This window comes from Hevea brasiliensis, chromosome 2, assembly GCF_030052815.1.
Source record: "Hevea brasiliensis isolate MT/VB/25A 57/8 chromosome 2, ASM3005281v1, whole genome shotgun sequence".
Lineage (NCBI taxonomy): Eukaryota > Viridiplantae > Streptophyta > Magnoliopsida > Malpighiales > Euphorbiaceae > Hevea > Hevea brasiliensis.
This window is the reverse complement of record NC_079494.1, coordinates 112,809,427-112,833,217: the sequence shown is the minus strand read 5'-3', so window position 1 is coordinate 112,833,217 and position 23,791 is coordinate 112,809,427. Positions and strand designations below refer to the sequence as shown.

Here is a 23,791-nt window from a genome sequence, read left to right as displayed (position 1 = left end):
TTTCCTGAGCGCATTCCTGCCCCGATCCTTGTGCCATTGATTACAGCCATCCCTTGCTTGCTGACGATTGTTTTCATTGTTTTTAATGTTTTTATTTCTCTTGGCAGACTGGGCATAAAATATTTAGCACAACTTATTATCATTTCAATGATTTTTGCTTTTTTATGGTAAACATCACAATATGGGATTAATTACTGAGGGAAGTAGGGATTAATGCGTATGATACAGGTAGCGTCCCTATCAAATGATCACTACATTTCAGAAATGTTACTTCATTAGCCTTTAAATTGGCAAAGATTGTGATACATAGTGATGTTGCATATAGGGATTACAGCTAAAGGAAGTATCATGTAGATACTTGTGTACAAGAGAGTGAGCTGATTGATTGCAACCCCTATTGACAAAGGAGAATGTAACCTCCTGGAAAAATCTGGCTATTTCAAAGAATGTTCAGAACCATATCCTGTATTGCAAGAGGCGTTGGGGATACATTCAATGCTTGTATGACAGTAGCGAAATCTCCTCCAATAATCATATTACGAAAATTTTTTGGCTTTGCATGCAAAGCTGCTTCACGACATATCAAACCTTCAAGAATCAAAGGGTTCTAAATTGCTTCCAACATTCTGCAGCGCCAATCAACGAAGTGACCTAGACAATTTTTGGCCCTGTTTAGCATTGGGTTTTAGAGTCTGAAACTACTTCTTTAAATAAAAGCATCATTTTATATGCTGATGAGAAAAGTAATTTGAAAAAAACTGATTTATTACTTTAGTGTTCTTATAACTAAAACTGATTAAATTTAATTTTTAATTATTTTTTAATACTCTCTGACTAGTATATTTTCTCTAATTAGTATATTTAAAAAAGTAATTTTCTCAACAGCAATGCCAAACAAGCCCTCTAATAACAATAGTTCTCGTGCCTCTATTATTTCTTTTGTCTGTCCCTGCATCAGCATTCAATTTGAGAGCTGAACCCAAAAGAGGTGACTATGAGCTGACAGAAGGAATATTAACTGTGGGAACATAAATTGGATTATTATCTGCTCCATGCACTTGCTTAAATTCCTCGTAATGATATATCGCTGCTGAAATGATTTATTGATAAGTCTGATTTTGTTGGTTATAAACAAGGGAGTTCCTACCCTTCCACACATGCCAAAGAATAAATGTTGATTGCTGAATGAACTCCTGCCCATCCAGCATCTGATGAAGAAAAGAACAAAGTTCATTCTAGCAATCAATCATGGACGAATGAGCTAGCATCAAGGAATGCAGTCTAAGAGGCGAATGTAACCAAACAGCGATGGCTAGTGTACGGGATAAGAAAATATAATGCAATGTGTCTATGTTTCCTATGTTACAGTCTGGAGCCATGTTGTTAAATCTTCAGTGTAGCAAATCATTTGAGGGCAATTTCTCTTCAAACAAACTCCATAAGAAAATCATCAAGCTTACTTGGTAGCTTTAATTTCAAAAACTGCTTCCAGAATTGACATTTACGAGATAAGGATGGACGGACCTGGGCTCCATGTGACGAACAGTCTTTCTTCATGTTGCATGCCACTCGATATCCAGATTTGACCGAATATAACCCCTACCTATCATAATGCCATACCATTCAATCCTCCCTTGAGCATAAGCTAGTCGGAATTGCAAGAATATGGTTTGCATCTTCCTCTTTAAAGTTGGCCTTAACTGTGTGGACCTGCTAGGATTTGGAGATGGGGTTGATCAGTTGTGAAACCCACACTATCTCGTTATCATGGCTTGGAGAAGTTCTCGGCGGATTGGGGAAACATTGAGGAACCCATTTATCCTCCTCACACATAATGGTTTCTCCATTACCGGCTTGCCACTTAGTCCCCTTGTAAAGAATCTCTGTACCCCAAAGAATGCTTTGCCACCCCCAAGAAGCTCTCCGCTACCTTATCTAGCCTGCAAAAAAGATGAGCGAGGGAAATATTTCCCCTTCAACAGTCTAGATAGCAAGTTGGGTTAGCTAAAATCCTCCATCCTTGCTTAGCTAGAAGAGCTTGGTTAAAGCATTCCATGTCTCGAAACCAATCCACCAGTTTGGACCATGCTATCCAGTGCATTCTTCTTTCTTCCCTCTGTTTTTTTGTATCTTTGTAGGTTAGTTAAGAACGGGACACCCCTTGGCATATTCTCATCTATGCCATAGAAAGTATGTAAGAGAAACCATGTACATACAAATATGCTGCAGAAAATAGACACATTGAAATAGGCATAGTGGTGGGCAAACAAACACACTTACACGGTATGAAGCTTGTAGAGAGAGACACTAAAAAACTGCGGGTTTTTTTTTCCTCATAGCAAAGGCTTTTCATCAGAATCTCATATCTATCTATTATAGATCCAAGAGAGAGGATCAAAAAGAACGACAAGAAGGGCAGAAATATTAATATATATCAAATGGTAAACATTACTGGCTGATCCTTTGATCATAAGATCAACTTCTAAATTCTCTATTTCATCAAAACCTTTCAGAGCCAAGAGATATAAAATATAATATATTACTGATTTACAAAGATCACTAACCCAACTTTGGTCAGATTTGGCTAACCCAACTTTGGTCATATTTGGCCACCAATATCAAGTGATGGCTTACTTAAGCAGGTGACAATGTATAATCACATCCTCAAAACCTCCTTTTGGATGTATGAAATAGCCATTATTAAAACTGTATATGCAGCATATAGATTCTCTCTTAGTAAAAAAAAAAAAGCCTGATACAAAACTCACAATCATCAACGAATTCAATGAAAAAAAAAACAGCTTTTAGGTCAGAAAAAATGCTTGAACTGCTGCAGGCTATAGCAATCTTACAAGATGTGGTCAAAGTCAGTTTGATAATCCAGTTCCAGAAGTGTTTAACCCCCAGACTCATCTCTTTTTATATTCATATTCAACACTCTGCATGACTTTCCATCATTAAATTCAGGTCCAGTGGCACCCCTAGAAGAGCACTCAATCTGATAATCTCTCTCATCAATTAAGGACTTCATATATAAGCATGGCCGCTCATCAGATTCTATATTAGATACAGGCTCCTGCCCTGAGCCAAAAGGCAATTCAAAAGATGATGATCCAGGAGGTTGTGTCCTCATCTGCACGGATCGCAAGAGTGCAGCCCTCCTCAAGTCAGCTGAGTGGCAAATATCACTAGGTGATGATGGAAACCGACCCTCAGAATCTGAACCTCGTTGACGAGGTTGTGAGCAAGTGACACTAGTGGCAGTGCAGCCATGCGCTGGATATGAGCTGGTAGAAGAAGCGGTAGAGAACCCACCAAATGGTCTTTGGTACCTATAGGGAGAAACTGGACTGGTGGGCAGACTCTCAGGTTGTGACGAGCAAGTATTTATAGGGGTCTCACAAAATCTAGAGTCATCCGAGTCTTCTGACATTGGTGAATATTGCAAGGACATTTCATCCCTGAAATAATAAATTTGAGAAAACACAACAAAAATGAGGATTAACAAAAAGAATTGAAGCTTTCAAAGAACTAAATATGACAATGAGGTGTTACCAATGCTATTGTACAATTTAAGACCAATAGACTTTTTTAGAACAAACACATCCACCTTAAAGAATGTGGAGTCATGCTTACAAATAGTTCCCCAGTTATGACAGAAAACTATGCACATATAAGATAAGAGTGCATAAATACAAAGAGAAGGGATATCTTTGTAATTTTTATGACATCTCAATTTTCTTAAAAATCTTTTTGTTTGCAATTCATTCAGCAATAGTTTTCCCACTTTAGAGCTGTGGAAACAAAAGAATGGGTTTTTGGTGACCCGATATTCATTGTACATATGCTACTAATTTGTAATAAGAAGAAAAATATTATACAAAGAAGTTAATGTAGACTGAGGGCACCATTTTCACATAAGATCAAAAGTCAGTGTGTATTCAGATGGCATCATCTTGTTTGAGCTAAATATATTGAAAAAGCAAAACATGAAAACATTTTCCCTAGTAGTCAAATTCATTCATTAAATGAAATCATACATGAGCAACTGGCCCCTTAGACCACATTTTGCTTGCAGCATTTAACAGCATGACGCACTGGGCATGGAAGTTTCCTGCTGGTATTTAACATTCTAACATAAAAGGTATCAACCATTCCTTTTCATTATTCAAAAACTACTTGGAAGCTTTTCTATGACTTCAAGGACTCTCGTGATTCAAGCAAGCATAGATGACTTGCGAAATTCTATGGTTCTAGTAGTTCACTGCAAACCTTGTCTTAAGACTAATGGTGATTATGCAAGTCGTAAACTTGCTAAAAGCTCCACTTCGTCACGGTTACTGCCTTACTGAACCAAGGTAAGAGAAGACCAGATGAGTAAATTATTATTCAGATAATGCGATCAAAATCAGATTGCCCTTCCTTTCATTATAGGAAGAAATGCGGAAAGTAGCTCTTAACATACATAGTACAGCCTGGAGTCCACTGGCCATTGAGAGGAATACTAACAATCTAAGTGCTCTGTATGCATCACATTAATTGATAAGATAACCACAACTGTATTTCAAACTACAACACTACAAATTACCATTTGCTTTCCATTGATGCCTGCAAACATTCCCATTTCCAGAAAATATTAGGCCATTAATTAATCCAAGTACGTTGCATTGCATGATTCACTGATTAATAGAATAAACTGCTAACATAGGAGAAGTGGTACAGAAAGTTACAAAACCATAAGAATAAAAAATACTCAAGCAGTTATTTTCATGTGTAAACCAAGAAATTCACCTGGCATAGAACATGCCTTCAGACCTTGCTGGAGATTCCATAAGATTTTCAGAAAGTGGTTCTCCAACAGTTAATCCATTTAAGCTAGATGCCATTATCTGCAGAAAACAACAAAATTTCTAGAAATTAAAGGACCTAAATACAAATAAGCATACCAAATACACTTGACAACAAAATTTATATATCCTAGAGATAACCATCCATAAAAAAAACATAATTACTTCTTTTCGTACTCAATTGTTAAAGAAACAAAACAAAACAACAAACTTTTGTGTCTATCAGGAAACAAGCTTTATCAGGAAACAAACTTCATCAAGAGTCACAATCCAGTAAAGTTCAATAAACAAACAGATAAGCATTTGAAGAAAACCCAATTCAAGTCTGGCGAAGAGTGCCCACTATGACCCATCAAAAAGAGGTTGTCACAAAATGGAAGAATCAGTACAAATGGAAATACTTAGAACTATGATTTTTTTAAAGGATAAACCTCGCTTAGGTAACGCTTGTGAGAATGGAGATTGTCGAGATAGACTTCGTCTTCGGGATCTCTACTTCGCTTCCCATTGGGCGAAGCCGTTGGTGTGGATGTTGATGCCGGTGTGGAGTTCGAATCGGAGCCCATTTTTACCTTCTCATTTGATTAAATTTGATCAAAATACAATAGAACAAGACAATTCCTAGTTCTTGCAAATTGGGAGTTTCGGACCAGAAAATGTTCTTCTGCTGCCGTTGGTTTCTGTTGTGTTAGGACGCTAAAAAGCCATTGCTTTGGCTCAGAGGAGCGATCGCTAAAACTGAGACATGTGCTCTTTCCCCTGAAGAATAATTTTATAGAGACAAGCGGTTCTCGACGCGTTTCCAAAGGAGGGGCATTTAAGTAATTTCGCCTATTCTATTGAATTAATTAATAAAACTATAAAATTAATAAAAAAAAGAATGTACATTATTTAAATTTAACCTATTAAACAAATCAAATTAATAATTGATTAAAAAAAACAAATCAAATTAATAAAATTTAATTATTTTAATAACAATATTTAACTATTAATTTAATTCGATTAATAATTTGTAATTATCAATTCAGCTATATTTATTTTAGTAACTCAAGTAATTAAATTTTTATTAATTAATATGTGAAATATAATTTTATTAATAATATATATTTTATAATTATGATTTTGTAATTTTATTAATAATATTTAATTTATAATTACTTTTCTGTTAAAAATATTGTAACACCCCAAAATTTTAAATTTTATTATTTTATGAGTATTATTGATATTTTAATTTTATTTAAATTTTAAGAAATTATTTGAGATTTTTTGGATTTTAAAAATTGGGTTCGATTTTTCGAAAATATAAACTTTGATAATTTTTAAAAATTTATTTAAAGACCACGTGGCAAAACTAAAAATATATTTGGAGTCTACGAATTTTTCTGAGTTTTTTGAAATTTTTTTTCGGAATTTTTGGACCTCGTTTTTGGTCCCGAGGCAGAGTAAAAATTTAAAATTTTGTATCCTGAATCGAACCGGCCAAATCTAATCGAACCGGATCGGACCGATCGAATCGGACCAGCCTTTTTTTTTTCTTCTTTCTTCCTCCTCGTGCGTCCCGACCCCTCTCCCTTTCTCTCTCTTTTTCTCTCTCCTCCCTCCTCCCCTTGCAGCCCCGCCACCTCCCCTGCCACCCCAGCTCGCCGGCGCGCCGCCTCACCCCTCCCCACACCGGTCACCGAACGCCGAAACGACTGGCGACGCCAAGACGCCGCGCTCGATCGTTCGTCTTCCCGGCCAAAATTCGGCCGATCCGACCACTAATCGGACCGGGTCTTGTATCTAAACTCATCTACTTGTTGAGAGCTTTCCATAGACACTAAGAACACCGAAATCCATCTAGCGGTTTGTCCAATTTTTGCCCGGGAAGTTTTAGCCCATTTTGACTTTCGGGCTAGATTTCTCGCAAACCGTAAATCCCACGAGAAAACCGAGAGTACCAGAGCGCTCCACTCGTCGAGAGCTTCACGGCGAAATAAATTTCAAATTTTTCCGACACCGTTTTTCGGTGGGTCCCACGGAACTTCGCAGTGTCTTTCCGAGCATTAAATGAGCTTCGAAAATTCTGAAAAATTTATGTACTAACCCCCGTGTTATGGTCTTCGTGTAGGTATCCTCAATTCGCGGAAATTCGACAGTTGACCGGGTCTGTGAATTTCCGGCTAGACAGACCCGTTACCGGAAAAGTCTCCGAATTGGACCGAGGTTTTGGCTACCCCCCCATTGTCAGACGTCCCGAGCGCATCCCCGAAGTTGGAATCGGCAAAGGTAAACTCGAACCTTGCTTTTTCGTAATTTTCTAGTGCTTAAATAGGATTAAAAATTCATAAAATATTCGTGGTAGCTCAGAAAATTATGATTATTTTTGCAATAGCCTAGTAATATTGCTAAGGACCGCGGGGCAAAGTTTTAGAATTTTTAGAGCTTGTGTTGGGTAGTTTTTGAAAAAACGATCAATTATAAGGACTAAATTGAAATTTTACATATTGTGATGGATGACTGATTTGATGGGCCCAGGAGGGGCTGTGTGATGTGATTGAATTGTGGATATATGAGTTGTGAATATAGAAGTGTGTTTTGAGCCCTTTTGCAGGTTGGGTAGGTCCTAGGTATAGGGGAGACTCTGTCAGATTTTCGGCACGACTTAGGATGTATTTGGTCTTTTCATGATTTGTATTAAGTCAATTGTGTTAAATAATTGTAATGTAATTGTCAGGTGAGCCGGGACAGCCTTCTTCCTCCGTCCAGCCGCCCTAGTGACCGTTGTTAAGTCTGTGAGTAAAATATTAATTTTAATTGTAATTTCGATATTATTATATGTTTAAGCATGCCCATGCATCACTTATATGCATATATCTATGTAGATAAATCCTAGGCACGATTTATGTTGCATTCATAACTGTGAAAGTGCCATGTATGTTGTTGTGGTAATTTGGAGCAGTGTGCGTGCGTTGGAGTGCGTGTGATGTGGTGTGGACTATGGATAGGACGGGTAGTCACGGCTTGAGTTCTTTCTTCGCTGGGACCTGATCCTTCGGGGGTAGTCACAGCTTGAGTTCTTCGCTAGGACCCCGATTTGGTATATTAAGCGAAAGTCCGGCTTGAGTTCTTCGCTGGCACCAGGTTGGATTTAAGAGAGCTGTATAGGGGATCAGCTCCCATATATTATGATTGATATTATTGGATGTGTAAGTGCTCCAAATTACCTTTTTGCTGTTATGATGTGAATTTATTGCTGATGCTGCATTTCACTTCACAGGGTGCATTAGTTTTAGATAGTTATAGAGATTATGGTTAAAATTGATATTTTACTCTCTGAGTCGAACGCTCACTCCTGTTCAATATTTTTTCAGGCTACAGGAGGATTTTATTGTGGTTAACCTGCTTTTCTCCTTCGCAGGTTATTTATCAATATTTGTGTAATTTTATTTACTCCTAGAATTTCTGCATGTGTTAAAAATATTTAAATGATTCGGGTCTGTAATATAAATTGTTATGTGGACCTGTAAAATTTTTATATGCATGTTTGATGGACTGGATGAGGGAGCTGAGCTCCCATTTATCTTTATGTTGACATGAGTATGTGGAGGGTGAGCTGAGCTCCCCAATTGATGATATATTTTGTTTACAGGTCGGGTGAGTCAAAAACTCCCCGTTGAAAGGTCCACTTTATGGCTGGACTCCGTCCGATTGATTTCTTGATATTGGGCCCAAATGGGCCTTAGAGTTGGGTTAATGAATAGTTAGGCTTACTACGGGCCTCGGAGGCTTTAGGCTGGCCCAGGTCCTAGTGCTGGTCCGGCCCATAGGTTGGGTCGTGACAAATGTGGTATCAGAGCTTAGGCTCCAGATTCATAGGGAAAAATTGTCTAAGTGTTGGGAAGAGTCTACTAGGAGTCACATGCGGAAAAATAGGGTCCACATTAGTCTTGCATTGTCATCTTTGCTTCTAGTTTCTGCTTCATATATTGTGTGTAAATATGAGTCTATAGAGCTGTGTAATGAGCAATTTTGAATTTTGTGGGCTAATGCTACTGAATTTCAGGAAAATGCGTAGAAGCAGGAGAGTTGCCACCGCACAAGAACCAGATGTGCCTGATGAGGTGTCAGCACAGGATCAGGCGCCTGCCCTGAGGAGGCAGGGTAGGAGGCCTAGAGCTGCTCAAGTAGAAGAGCAGCTGCCAACAGTTCAGGATCAGTCTTTCATGGCATAGGGTCCCATGGATCCCATGGCAGCTACTCTAGCTGGGTTGCAGAGAACCATCGACATGATGGCGCAGTATATGGTCCACCCTCCACAGCAGCAGCAGTCCACCGCACCAAGAGGGGAACCTTACAAACAGATCATCAATTTCAAGAAGTTGGTGCCCGGTACTTATGATGTGTCAGACGATGCATATCGGTTTTTGGATTCTCGCATGTGCAGAATGCACTGCATTGATCGATAGAAGACTAATAGAGTGCATGCAGCATGTCATGGGGCCTATGCCTAGACAATGGATGAATGACTACATATTACCTCGGATAGAGGGTTTATCGTGGACTCAGTTTGTGGAATTGTTCATCAATCGGTTTGTGCCAGAAAGCTTCAGGGATCAAAAGCAGTGGGCCTTTGAGGCCTTAAGACAGAATGGCAGGTCTGTAGATGAATATGCTACAGAATTTCTTGAGTTGAGCAGGTATGCCCCCATAGCAGTTGCTACAGAAACTATGAAGGTGAAGAGGTTCCTAAAGGGGCTTGACGGGAGGTATGCAAACTTGGCCATGATGTCGGATCAGTCTTTTGATGTGGTGGTAGATCGAGCCAGACAAATAGATATTAGCTATGCTGTGGATGACAGCGGAAGAGCAAAGAAAAACAGAGCAGAGGGTTCTTCAGGTGTTCCCCACGTGGGTACTACGGATAGTGGTGGCCAGACTACTTACAGAGGAAGAAGCAGGAATAAGAGGAGTGGTTTTAGACACAAATCCTGAGGGTTCAGACCAGGGTACGAATCCAGTAGTGGTCACAGTTTGGGGTACAGCAGTTCTAGGTCTGGTTCAGGATCCTCCTTGGCATCTTGTGCACAGTGTGGAAGAGGACATTCAGGACCTTGTATGATGGGTTCAGGAGTATGCTTCAGGTGTGGCCAACCAGCTCACTTTGCTAGGGAATGCCCCATGTTCAGCGAGCCACAGATGGGGTCACAGGGTTCTGTTGCAAATGTTCCTCGTCAGTTGTATCTGGATGCTTCCAAAGATGGCAGTGCACAACATGTGGCCGAGGACAAGGGGGACGTGGATTTGGAGGCAGATCAGGAGGTAGAAGTCAATATCAGGGTTCTGCCACTCAGGGTAGGGGTCAAGCTCGGGTTTTCACCCTGACCCACCAGGATGCTTAGGCTTCCAATGCAGTTGTGGCAGGTATTCTACTAGTCTGTTCCTATGAGGCTCGTGTTTTGATAGATCCGGGTGCTACGCACTCATTTGTCTCCCCTGTATTTGCCATGAGATTGGGTAGAAACCCTACAACTTTAGAATGCCCTTTGTCTGTAGCTACCCCACTTAGTGACAACATAGAGGTAGATATGGTTTTTCCGAGTAGCCCAGTAGTAGTGGATGAAAAGATTCTCCCAGCAGACTTGGTTCCTCTACCAGTAATGGATTTCGATGTAATCTTGGGGATGGATTGGTTGGCAACTCATTATGCCACTTTAGACTGCAGGAACAAAAAGGTGTATTTTCACATACCCGGTGTGGAAGAGTTTAGCTTTGATGGTGACAGGAGCGTGGCTCCATATAACTTGGTGTCAGCAATTAGTGCTAGAAAAATGTTGAGGCGTGGATGCCAAGGGTATTTGGCATTGGTGAGAGATACATCTGTAGAAGGTGTTAACATGGAAAATGTTCCTGTTGTCAGAGAATTCATGGATGTCTTCCCTGAGGAGCTTCCAGGGTTACCACCAAGAAGAGAAATAGAGTTTTGCATTGATGTTGTACCGGGTACAAACCCCATATCAATGCCGCCTTACAGGATGGCACCAGCAGAATTGAAAGAGTTAAAGGAGCAACTACAGGAGCTTTTGGACAAGGGTTTCATACGTCCGAGCACTTTACCCTGGGGTGCTCCTGTGCTATTTGTAAGAAAGAAAGATGGGTCATTGAGGTTGTGTATTGACTATAGACAGCTGAACAAGGTAACTGTGAAGAACAAGTATCCACTTCCTCGGATCGATGACCTGTTTGATCAACTCCAAGGGGCTAGATTCTTTTCCAAGATAGACCTACGATCAGGCTACCATCAGTTGAGAATCAGGAATGAGGACGTGTCCAAAACGGCATTCAGGACAAGATATGGTCATTATGAGTTCTTGGTGATGTCTTTTGGACTCACTAATGTACCAGCAGCCTTCATGGACTTGATGAACAGGGTGTTCAAGCCATTTTTGGACCGTTTTGTCATCGTATTCATAGATGACATTTTGGTATACTCTCGGACCGAGGAAGGACACGTGTGGCACTTGAGGATGGTGTTGTAGACTTTGAGGGAGCACCAGCTATATGCCAAATTTTCAAAATGTGAATTTTGGCTAGAAAGCATCTCATTCTTGGGACACGTGGTTTCTAGTGACGGCATTCAAGTGGATCCTAAGAAAATTGAAGCTGTAATTGATTGGCTTAGGCCTACAACAGTCACTGAGGTGCGAAGTTTTCTGGGTCTAGCTGGCTACTATAGGCGTTTTGTGCAAGATTTTTCCAGGATAGCGGCTCCCCTAACTAAGTTAACTCGGAAGAATGTTCCATTCATTTAGACAGATGACTAGGAGAAGAGCTTCCAGAAGCTTAAGGAGTGTCTAACCACCGCCCCTGTGTTGACACTACCTATGGGTGATGAAGGATACACCGTGTACTGTGACGCCTCCAGAGTTGGCCTAGGGTGTGTTTTGATGCAGAATGGAAAGTAGTGGCTTATGCTTCAAGACAGCTAAGGAGGCATGAACAGAACTACCCCACCCATTATTTGGAAATGGCGGCTGTAGTCTTTGCACTAAAAATTTGGATACACTACCTGTATGGTAAAGTGTGCGAGATATACACCGACCACAAGAGTTTGAAGTACATCTTCCAACAGAGAGATTTAAACTTGAGACAGAGGAGATGGATGGAGCTTCTGAAAGATTATGATTGCACTATCCAGTACCACCCTAGGAAGGCCAATGTAGTAGCAGATACTTTGAGCAGAAAATCTTCTGGCAGTTTGACGCACATTTCAGCAGAGAAAAGACGGTTGATTCGGGAAGTACATGAGTTAATGGATCAAGGTTTAATCCTAGATCTTTCTGATGAAGGGGTATTATTAGCTCATTTTTCAGTGAGGCCAGACTTGCGAGACAGAGTTAGAGTTTCCCAGCACAGAGACCAACAATTGATGAAAATCATAGAAAGAGTACAACAAGGTGAAGGTGGTGAGTTTGGATTTGCCAATGATGGCGCCCTAGTGCAAGGTTCTAGGATATGTGTGCCCGATATGGACAATCTCAAAGATGAAATCATGCGAGAGGCACACTATACACTGTACAGTGTCCACCCAGGCTCCATCAAGATGTACCATGATGTGAAGGATAGCTATTGGTGGAATGGCATGAAGAGAGACACAGCAGACTTTGTGTCCAAGTGCTTGACTTGTCAGAAGGTGAAGTTTAAACATCAGAGACCGTCAGGGAAGCTGCAAGAGCTCCCTATTCCAGAATGGAAGTGGGAAATGATTACTATGGATTTTGTGACTGGGTTGCCTCGTACCACGCGAGGATATGATTTGATATGGGTAATTGTAGACCGTCTAACCAAAGTAGCTCACTTCTTGCCTGTGAAGACTACATATTCTGTGGCACAGTACGACCGACTCTACATTCGAGAAATAGTCAGATTACAAGGAGTTTCGGCTTCCATAATATCTGACAGAGGGCCCCAGTTCAATTCTCGATTTTGGAGAAAGTTGCAGGAGGCACTTGGCACACAGTTGAACTTTAGTACGGCTTTCCACCCTCAGACAGATGGACAGTCCGAAAGGACAATCCAAACACTGGAAGACATGCTTCGCATGAGTGTTTTGGATTTTGGAGGTCAATGGGATGATCAGCTAGCTTTGGTGGAGTTTGCGTACAACAACAGTTACCATTCTAGTATAGGGATGGCACCCTATGAGGCACTTTATGGAAGAAAGTATAGGTCTCCTCTGTGTTGGACAGAAATGGGAGAAGCGAAGGTGCATGACGTAGACCTAGTGCAGTACACTTCAGATATAGTTCCTTTAATCAGGGAACGATTAAAAACAGCTTTCAGTAGGCAGAAGAGTTATGCAGACCCTAGACGGAGGGATGTGGAGTTTGCAGTAGGCGCCTATGTATTCCTGAAGGTTTCTCTAATGAAGGGAGTCATGAGATTTGGAAAGAAGGGCAAGTTGGCACCTCGATATATCGGACCTTTTGAGGTTACTGATAGAGTTGGAGCAGTTGCCTACCGGTTGGAGCTACCACCCAACCTTTCTCATGTTCATCCTGTGTTTCATATCTCCATGCTCAGGAAATACATTCCAGATCCTTCCCATGTACTACGACCGGATGTGATAGAGCTAAAAGAAAATTTGACATTTGAGGAGCAACCTGTAGCCATAGTGGACTACCAAATGAGACAGCTAAGATCAAAACAGATCCCTATGGTTAAGGTTTTGTGGAGGAGCCAGTCGGTGGAAGAGTGTACCTGGGAGTCAGAACGGGACATGCGTAGCAAGTACCCTTATCTGTTCAATGTGTAATCTTGTACTTTATTCTGCCTTGTGTAAAATTCGAGGACGAATTTTCTGTAAGGGGGGAAAATGTAACACCCCAAAATTTTAAATTTTATTATTTTATGAGTATTATTGATATTTTAATTTTATTTAAATTTTAAGAAATTATTTGAGATTTTTCGAATTTTAAAAATCGGTTTCGATTTTTCAAAAATATAAACTTTGATGATTTTTAAAAATTTATTTAAAGACCATGTGGCAAAACTAAAAATATATTTGGAGTCTGCGAATTTTTCTGAGTTTTCTATAATTTTTTTCGAAATTTTTGGACCTCGTTTTCGGTCCCGAGGCAGAGTAAAAATTTAAAATTTTGTATCTTAAATCGAACCGGCTGAATCGAACCTGACCGGATCGGACCGGTCGAATAGGACCGGCCTTTTCTTTTTCTTCCTTCTTCCTCCCCGCGCGTCCCGACCCCTCTCCCTTTCTCTCTCTTTTTCTTTTTCTTCCTTCTTCCAGAGAGCTCCACTCGTCGAGAGCTTCGCGGTGACATAAATTTCGAATTTTTCCGACACCGTTTTTCGGTGGGTCCCACGGAACTTCGCAGTGTCTTTCCGAGCATTAAATGAGCTTAGAAAATTCTGAAAATTTTATGTACTAACCCCCGTGTTATGGGCTTCGTTTAGGTATCCTCAATTTGCCGAAATTCGACAGTTGACCGGGTCTGTGAATTTCCGGCTAGACAGATCCGTTATCGAAAAAGTCTCCGAATTGGACCGAGGTTTTGGCTACCCCCCCATTGTCAAATGTCCTGAGTGCGTCCCCGAAGTCGGAATCGGCAAAGGTAAACCCGAACCTTGCTTTTTCGTAATTTTCTAGTGCTTAAATAGGATTAAAAATTCATAAAATATTCGTGGTAGCTCAGAAAATTATGATTCTTTTTGCAATAGCCTAGTAATATTGCTAAGGACCGCGGAGCAAAGTTTTAGAATTTTTAGAGCTTGTTTGGGTAGTTTTTGCAAAAATGATCAATTATAAGGACTAAATTGAAATTTTACATATTGTGATGGATGACTGATTTGATGGGCCCAGGAGGGGCTGTGTGATGTGATTGAATTGTGGATATATGAGTTGTGAATATAGAAGTGTGTTTTGAGCCCTTTTGCAGGTTGGGTAGATCCTAGGTATAGGGGAGACTCTGTCGGATTTTCAGTATAACTTAGGACGTATTTGGTCTTTTCATGATTTGTATTGAGTCAATTGTGTTAAATAATTATAATATAATTGTCAGGTGAGCCGGGACAGCCTTCTTCCTCCGCCCAGCCGCCCTAGTGACCGTTGTCAAGTCTGTGAGTAAAATATTAATTTTAATTGTAATTTCGATATTATTATATGTTTAAGCATGCCCATGCATCACTTATATGCATATATCTATGTAGATAAATCCTAGGCACGATTTATGTTGCATTCATAACTGTGAAAGTGCCATGTATGTTGTTGTGGTAATTTGGAGCAGTGTGCGTGCGTTGGAGTGCGTGTGATGTGGTGTGGACTATGGATAGGACGGGTAGTCACGGCTTGAGTTCTTCGCTGGGAGCCGATCCTTCGGGGGTAGTCACGGCTTGAGTTCTTCGCTGGGACCCCAATTTGGTATATTAAGCGAAAGTCCAAATTTGAGTTCTTCACGCACTGTGTTAGATTTAAGAGAGTCAGATAGGGATCACCCCATATATTATGATTGATATTATTGAGTGTGTGAGTGCTCCAAATTACCTTTTTACTGTTATGATGTGAATTTATTGCTGATGCTGCATTTCACTCTACAGGGTGCATTAGTTTTAGATAGTTATAGAGATTATGGTTAAAATTGATATTTTACTCTCTGAGTCGAATGCTCACTCCTGTTCAATATTTTTTCAGGCTACAGGAGGATTTTATTGTGGTTAACCTGCTTTTCTCCTTCGCAGGTTGTTTATCAATATTTGTGTAATTTTATTTACTCCTAGAATTTTCGCATGTGTTAGAAATATTTAAATGATTCGGGTCTGTAATATAAATTGTTATGTGTACCTGTAAAATTTTTATATGCATGTTTGATGGACTAGATGAGGGAGCTGAGCTCCCATTTATCTTTATGTTCGACATGAGTATGTGGAGGGTGAGCTGAGCTCCCCAATTGATGATATATTTTGTTTACAGGTCGGGTGAGTCAAAAACTCCCCGTTGAAAGGTCCACTTTGTGGCCGGACTCCGTCCGGTTGATTTCTTGATATTGGGCCCAAATGGGCCTTAGAGTTGGGTTAATGAATAGTTAGGCTTACTACGGGCCTCGGGGGTTTTAGGCTGACCCAGGTCCTAGTGCCGGTCCGACCCATAGGTTGGGTTGTGTAACACCCCAAAATTTTAAATTTTATGAGCATTTTTGGTATTTTAATTTTATTTAAATTTTAGGAATTTTTTTGAGATTTTTCGGATTTTAAAAATCGGGTTCGATTTTCCGAAAAAATAAACTTTAATGATTTTTAAAAATTAATTTAAAGACCACGTGGCAAAACTAAAAATATATTTGGAGTCTATGTATTTTTCTGAGTTTTCTGGAATTTTTTCGGAATTTTTGAACCTCGTTTTCGATCCCGAGGCAGAGTAAAAATTCAAAATTTTGTATTCTGAATCGAACCGCCGAATCGAACCGGACCGGATCGGACCGGTCGAATCGGACCGGCCTTTTTTCCTTCTTCCCTTTTTCTTTCCCGCGCGCGTCGTCCCTCTCCCTTTTCTCTCTTGTTTCTCTCTCCTCCCCACCCCCGGTAGGCCACCGCCCACCCCCGACCGGCGCCGCCTCCCAATGGCCACGCCTAAATGGAAAACGCACGCGAACGCCTCACAAGGCTGCCGACTTCCCCGGCCAAATCCGGCCGATCCGGCCACCAATTGGACCCGGTCTTGTGTCTAAAATCATCTACTCGGCGAGAGCTTTCCATAGACACCAAGAGCGCCGAAATCCATCGAGCGGTTTGTTCGATTTTTGCTCGGGAAGATTTTAGCCCATTTCGACTTTTGGGCTAGATTTCTCGAAAACCGTGAATCCCACGAGAAAACCGAGGCTACCAGCACGCTCCACTCGTCGAGAGCTTCGCAACGACATAAATTTCGAATTTTTTCGACACCGTTTTTCGGTGGGTCCCACGAAACTTCGTAGTGTTTTTCCGAGCATTAAATGAGCTTAGAAAATTCTGAAAAATTTATGTACTAACCCCCGTGTTATGGGCTTCGTGTAGGTATACTCGATTCGCGGAAATTCGACAGTTGACCGGGTCTGCGAAATTCCGGCCAGACAGACCCGTTACCGGAAAAGTCTCCGAATTGGACCGAGGTTTTGGCTAGCCCCCCATTGTCAAACGTCCCGAGTGCGTCCCCGAAGTCGGAATTGGCAAAGGTAAACCCGAACCTTGCTTTTTCGTAATTTTCTAGTGCTTAAACAAGATTGAAAATCCATAAAATATTCGTGGTAGCTTAGAAAATTACGATTCTTTTTGCAATAGCTTAGTAATATTGCTAAGGACCGCGGGGCAAAGTTTTATAATTTTTAGAGCTTGTTTGGGCAGTTTTTGCAAAAATGATCAATAATAAGGACTAAATTGAAATTTTGCGTATTGTGATGGATAACTGATTTGATGGGCCCAGGAGGGGCTGTGTGATATGATTGAACTGTGGATATATGGATTGTGAATATAGAAGTGTGTTTTGAACCATTTTGCAGGTTGGGTAGGTCCTAGGTATAGGGGAGACTCTGCCGGATTTTCGGCACGACTTAGGACGTATTGGTCTTTTTCTTTGTTTGTATTGAGTCAAATTCATTAAATGATTGTAATAAAAATTGTCAGGTGAGCCGGGACAGCCTTCTTCCTCCGCCCAGCCGCCACAGTGATTGTCTTCAAGTCTGTGAGTAGAATATTAATTTTAATTGTAATTTCGATATTATTATATGTTCAAGCATGCCCATGCATCACTTATATGCATATATTTATGTAGTTAAACTCTAGGCACGATTTATGTTGCATTCATAACTGTTGATGTGACATGGATGTTGTTGTGGTAATTTGGAGCAGTGTGCGTGCGTTGGCGTGCGTGTGATGTGGTGTGGACTATGGATAGGACGGGGTAGTCACGGCTTGAGTAATTCGCTGAGACCCGATCCTTCGAGGGGTAGTCACGACTTGAGTAATTCGCTGGGACCCTCGATTTGGTTATTAAGTGGAAGTCCGAGCTTGAGTAATTCGCTGGCACCAGGTTGGATTTAAGAGAGCTGTATAGGGGATCAGCTCCCATATGTTATGATTGATACTACAGGGTGTGTGAGTGCTCCAAATTACCTTTTTGATGTTATGATGTAAAAATGTTGTTGATGTTGCATTTCACTCTACAGGGTGCATTAGTTTTAGATAGTTATAGGGATTATGGTTAAAATTGATATTTTACTCTCTGAGTCGAACGCTCACTCCTGTTCAATATTTTTTTCAGGCTATAGGAGGATTTTATTTTGGTTAACCTGCTTTTCTCCCTCGCAGGTCAATTATTACTGTTTGTATAAACTTGTTAAATCTTAGAATTTCCGCATGTGTTAGAAATGTTATTTGATTTGGGTCTGTAAACTAAATTATTATTTTGGGACCTGTAAACTTAATATGCTATGCATGTTTGATGGATTGGATGAGGGAGCTGAGCTCCCATTTATTATTATGTTGATGAGTATGTGGAGGGTGAGCTGAGCTCCCCAATTGACTATCTATTGTGTTTACAGGTCGGGTGAGTCGAAAACTCTCCGTTGGTAAGTCCATTTTATGGCCGGACTCTGTCCGTTTGTTTTCTGGATATTGGGCCCAAATGGGCCTTAGAGTTGGGTTAATGAACAGTTAGGCTTACTACGGGCCTCGGGGGCTTTAGGTGCCTGTGTCCTAGTCTTGGTCATTACCATAGGTTGGGTCGTGACAGGTTGTGACAAATATATTATTTTGATAAATACAATTTAATTATATGTGTTTATTAATATTTTATTAATTAATAATATAAAATATATATTATAATTTCTAACGGGACTTTTTTATTTTTTATTTTTATTTTAATTTATTATTATATAATATAAATTTATTTATTAAAAAATAAAATATAAATTACAAATATAAATTTTAAAATATAATTTTAATTATATATTTATATTTTTTAAAATTATAATATTTAAATACATAAATATATAAAAATAAATTATTTTTTAATTAAAAAAAAAAGTTATCATGCAGGTGAGTTATAAGGATTTGCATAGGAAGAAAGTCTCTCTTTCTTTGTCCTGTACAATATAAGAGTCGAAGAAATTTGATTGGATATCTCTACAGATAAAGTGACAAATTAATAAAAAGTAACATATAAATAAATAAAACAATTTAAATTAAAAAAAATCTTTGTTTACTTTGATTATAGATAAATTAATAGATTATTAAATTATAAAAAGTTAAAACACCCTAATTTTTTTCACTATACTTATATTAAAATAATAATAAATTTTAATTTCATATAATGCCTGTTACAAACAAGATGAGTCTCACTGAAAAACATTATTTTTACATTTCTAATTGGGTGGGCGTCGCCTTTGGTGCATCTAAGAATTTTAGTTGATTATATATCTACATTGGATCCGCTAAGTCCCGTTAGAAGTGAGTATTTAACTCAAATCGAATCAAATTAAATTATAAAGATCGAATTATATAATTTAAAATTTAAATTAAATTGAAATGAATAAAAAATTAAATAGAGCTGAATCGTTATATTTTAGTTCGTTTCTGTTCATATTGATTAATTTTGATTTTTAATTAATTTTAATTTAAATTTAATTTTTAAGTTATTTGGTCTCATTTTAACTTTAATTTAAATTTAATAATCATTAATTAATAAAATTAAATAATTTATATATATAATTAAATATAATTTATAAATTTATTATAAAAATAAATTAATTTAAAAATTAATTCGATTCGATTTGATTTAATTTAAATATAAAAAAATATTATTTAATTTAATCCAATTTAATTAATTTTTACTCTTTAAAATCAAATCAAATCTAAATAATTAAAATTTTATAATATAAAATTAAATATTAAATTTTAAAATTAAATTAATTAAATCAAATTAATCGGGTTGAATTGGATTTTTTTACCTTATTCCCCGGAACAGGGGCCCCAGAATTAGGGAACGCGTGAAAAAACATCTGCCCTCAGTCTCCTCTCCGGCTTTACTGCTGCTCATTCCCGCCGCTCTCCCATCTATCTCCCACACTACCCGCCTCTATTCTCAGTCCCTAGTTGCGATGACCACCAGCTTCGCAGCAAACGCAGAGATATCGCGTGTTTTTGCTGCCTCTATCAGACCCTCTTCTATTAAACCCAGACCAACCCCACCACCCTTACTTGGTTGCACATTTAACCGCTTATCCTATAGATTTCCGCTTCTTTCTGCCGCTGCCAATAGCAAGAGCGGCGTTTTTTCCATGTCGAAGGAAACTGGCAGAACAATAGCTGATGGGGCTGGAGGCCTCACTTATAAGGACGCTGGTGTTGATATAGATGCCGGGTCTGAGCTTGTTAGGAGAATTGCAAAGATGGCACCTGGGATTGGAGGATTTGGGGGCCTTTTCCCTCTTGGTAATGATTTTCCGTGGCCTTTCTTGATTTCTTCATTCATGGTTTTCAATTCTTTGTGGCGGCTTTTAATGAACTTTGGTTATGGCTAGTCTGACAATTGTGTATTTTTACAATTTTTAGCAGAATGTTTAGATAAAAGCTCTATGTTTGCTTCTCATAAGGTTTTCAAGAATTCACTATGTTTAATTCACCTGATTTACTTTTTGCTGCCTGTGATTTTCCCTGTATAACATTTATGTCTATTTGTGTCATACTGTTTGGAACTCCCTTGCTATATATGTTATTTGTTTGACAAATTATTCGGAAAATATTTGATCAAAGCTATTCTTAGTATTCAGTTAAGGAAACTGGGGGAGTAGGGTGAGGGTAGGATTAATTGCTGGTGATCATTCTCTTAGAATACTTTAAGATTCTGCGGTCTACGTTGTGGTTTTTGCTGGTCAAGGTGGCTTCATTGTTATGCTGATTATGTTCATACAAACAGGTGATTCATACCTTGTTGCCGGCACAGATGGTGTAGGAACTAAACTTAAACTTGCATTTGAAACTGGAATCCATGAAACTATTGGGATTGATCTGGTAACATTTGAATTGGACATTGTTATATGTTCATTGCTACTAGTGATATCATTTCTAATGCATTTCCATTACAGGTTGCGATGAGTGTTAATGATATTATTACTTCTGGTGCAAAACCACTATTTTTCCTCGATTATTTTGCTACAAGCCGCCTTGATGTTGACCTTGCTGAAAAGGTATAGACTATATATAATGCTCATGGTTTATTTGGTTTCGTAGTGTATATGATTGTGTGTGTAAAGCAAACTGTAGCTATCTCATATTTTCTTTACTTTCTATTTTAGGTTATAAAAGGCATTGTTGATGGCTGCAAACAATCTGACTGCACTCTTTTAGGGGGAGAGGTATTCTAAAAAATTTCTCCGTACTTTCTGCTGCTTAAATATCAATTGGTGCTACCATTCAATACTCTATGGAATGTAGAACCTGTTAAATTTGGATACTCATAGATCACGTTTATAATTTTTATTACAAACAGCAAGAGAGATGAAACTATGTTGCTCTTGTAAATAGACATTGATATTGCCATGTTCCTGCAATCTGTTAAACAGACCTACAGATGCATGACTTACAGTGAAATTTCCCCACGTCAAAATCTATTCTTGTTTCTTCTTCCTTTCTTTTCTACGTATGTACTTAAAATTTCTCTCTAAAAATTATAGGTTTTCTTTGGCATTCATGGTTTATGAATTCCTTTCAGACTGCAGAGATGCCAGATTTCTACGCAGATGGCGAGTATGATCTTAGTGGTTTTGCTGTGGGAATTGTTAAAAAGGACTCAGTAATTGATGGGAAAAACATTAAGGCTGGGGACGTTCTCATTGGTTTGCCGTCAAGTGGAGTCCATTCTAATGGCTTCTCTCTTGTAAGAAGGTTGATGTTGGTTAATGGATTCCTTACTTGCTTCTCCATTTGTGAAAACATTGTCTAATTTGGATGAATGTTTATCTCACTTTAAAATTTTGTCACTTCTATAGAATGTTCTTTTTAATGGATATATGCATGTATTTATAGGGTTCTGGCTCGAAGTGGCCTTTCCTTGACAGACAAACTTCCTGGTGAAGGCATTACATTAGGAGAAGCCCTTATGGCCCCAACTGTGATATATGTCAAGCAGGTTGGGCATCAAGCATTTCACATTATTAGGGGCACTTTTATATCCTGTTTATTAGATTCTAGGTTATTTTTAAAATATATATTTTTTCTTTTCTGAATAGGTGCTAGACATAATTAGCAAGGGAGGTGTAAAGGGCATAGCCCACATCACTGGAGGTGGTTTTACAGATAACATACCTCGAGTTTTTCCAGAAGGTCTTGGAGCTGTTATTTATAATAACTCCTGGGAAGTCCCAACTGTCTTCAAATGGCTGCAAGAGGTAAATGCATTTTACATGGAATCCTTGATTATGATATTAGTTTCAATTACCATTCTATACTCACCCATATGAACTTGCAAGAATTTGTAATTATACTTTTTGTTTATAAGACCTTATTATATAGTTGCATGTATAATGTTTGTAAAAAGGCCAACATTTATAGCCTATGATTTATTGCACGTTTTATGAGAACATGTGACTATTTAAATTACTCTTTGTTTATCTTTTTGGCATCAGGCTGGACGAATAGAAGATGCGGAGATGAGGCGGACTTTTAACATGGGCATTGGCATGGTTCTAATCGTTACTGAGGAAGCATCCCACAAAATACTTGAGGATGGACATTATAAAGCATATCGTATTGGTGAAGTTGTAAGGGGTGAAGGGGTGAGCCATCATTAAAACATGCAATCTTGACCCATTCCATTTGAGTGTGTTACCTGAGATGAGAAATACAGCGAATTGTAGCTTTTGTCAATTTAACTTGAAATATTGCGTCTTGTTTTTGATCTATGGGTATCTTTCCCTTTAGAGCCTCTCATTGTAATGGCAACTTTGTAACATTGCCTCAAAAGAACTGAACAAGAGTTAAAAGTTGTAATAAATTGCGATTTTTTTTTTCCCCCTATTTACTAGCGCTTTTTTTCCCCCTGAATGCAAGTCTTTTGGTAAGCGGCCAAGCAGCAGGGAAAATCCAACAGTTCATTTTCATCCTTGTAGGTTAAAATGGATTTGGTTTCAGTTTATTTTAGAAAAAGGAAAATTGAATCAACGAAAGCAATTCACCGGGGGGATTGAGATGCACGTGAATCCAAAGCATTGACGGAAAAATCTAGTTTTCAAATGCAAATTCAGACAGGAAATCCACTTTGAGGGTAATCGGTTAGCTTCCTTGTTGTTTGATGCTAATTCTTATTCGTGTAGGCAAAGCATTTTTCACATGTATCTGTTACAAGTGAAGAGAATATCTTACGAGGGAGGCTTGTTGCTCCAGATAGAGATCGATTTTCTCTAATCAATTCCTTTCTCCTGGAGAACAACTTCTCTTGGTCTGGCTGACCCAAAGGGATGTGCATAACATGGCATACAAAGTGACTGTTACGTTAATAAATTAAGAGAGATAGAGACTTTTTACAATTAATGTTTTGGGACGAAATGTGCATAACATGGCATGCAGAGAAAAAGGTGAATTCTTTTTGTGGTGAGAATGCTGGTGCTTGGGAAAAGAATCATAGGATAATGGAGGGCAAAGTGAGGTTGGTATGCTATGCTTTTTTTCCAATGTCTATGGTGGAGAAACCATCCAAAATTATACTTCTATATATTGATATGATCCTTTAACAAAAAGATGGTTATTTTGGATCCTTAAAAAATATATATATAATAAAATAAAAGATTTGATTAGCGTTATTAGGCATAAAGAAAAGAAAAGGTAAGATAGCTATTTTAAAAAGATAGGTACTTACCAATGCTAAAGAAAATGTTAAAATCTATGTGAAATTTGAAATAGAAATATTACAAATAAGATGG

The 23,791-nt window shown here is 38.8% G+C and overlaps 2 protein-coding genes across 2 annotated transcripts; one reads left to right on the top strand and one right to left on the bottom strand.

Moving 5' to 3' along the window:
- Positions 1-2,523: 2,523 nt before the first annotated feature.
- LOC131175365 (uncharacterized) lies at positions 2,524-5,590 on the bottom strand. The gene is made up of 3 exons (XM_058139319.1): positions 5,279-5,590; positions 4,792-4,889; positions 2,524-3,461 (listed from the first exon to the last, which is right to left on the bottom strand). Exons 1-3 carry the CDS (start codon positions 5,411-5,413, stop codon positions 2,897-2,899), a joined length of 798 nt encoding a protein of 265 aa, XP_057995302.1. The 5' UTR covers positions 5,414-5,590; the 3' UTR covers positions 2,524-2,896.
- Positions 5,591-19,815: 14,225 nt separating this feature from the next.
- On the top strand, positions 19,816-22,866 carry LOC110659243 (phosphoribosylformylglycinamidine cyclo-ligase, chloroplastic/mitochondrial). Its single transcript, XM_021817110.2, has 8 exons — positions 19,816-20,306; positions 20,791-20,885; positions 20,960-21,061; positions 21,170-21,229; positions 21,586-21,758; positions 21,900-22,002; positions 22,103-22,261; positions 22,499-22,866. The coding sequence occupies exons 1-8, from the start codon at positions 19,973-19,975 to the stop codon at positions 22,661-22,663; spliced, it is 1,191 nt and encodes a 396-aa protein (XP_021672802.2). The 5' UTR covers positions 19,816-19,972; the 3' UTR covers positions 22,664-22,866.
- The last annotated feature ends 925 nt before the right edge of the window (positions 22,867-23,791 follow it).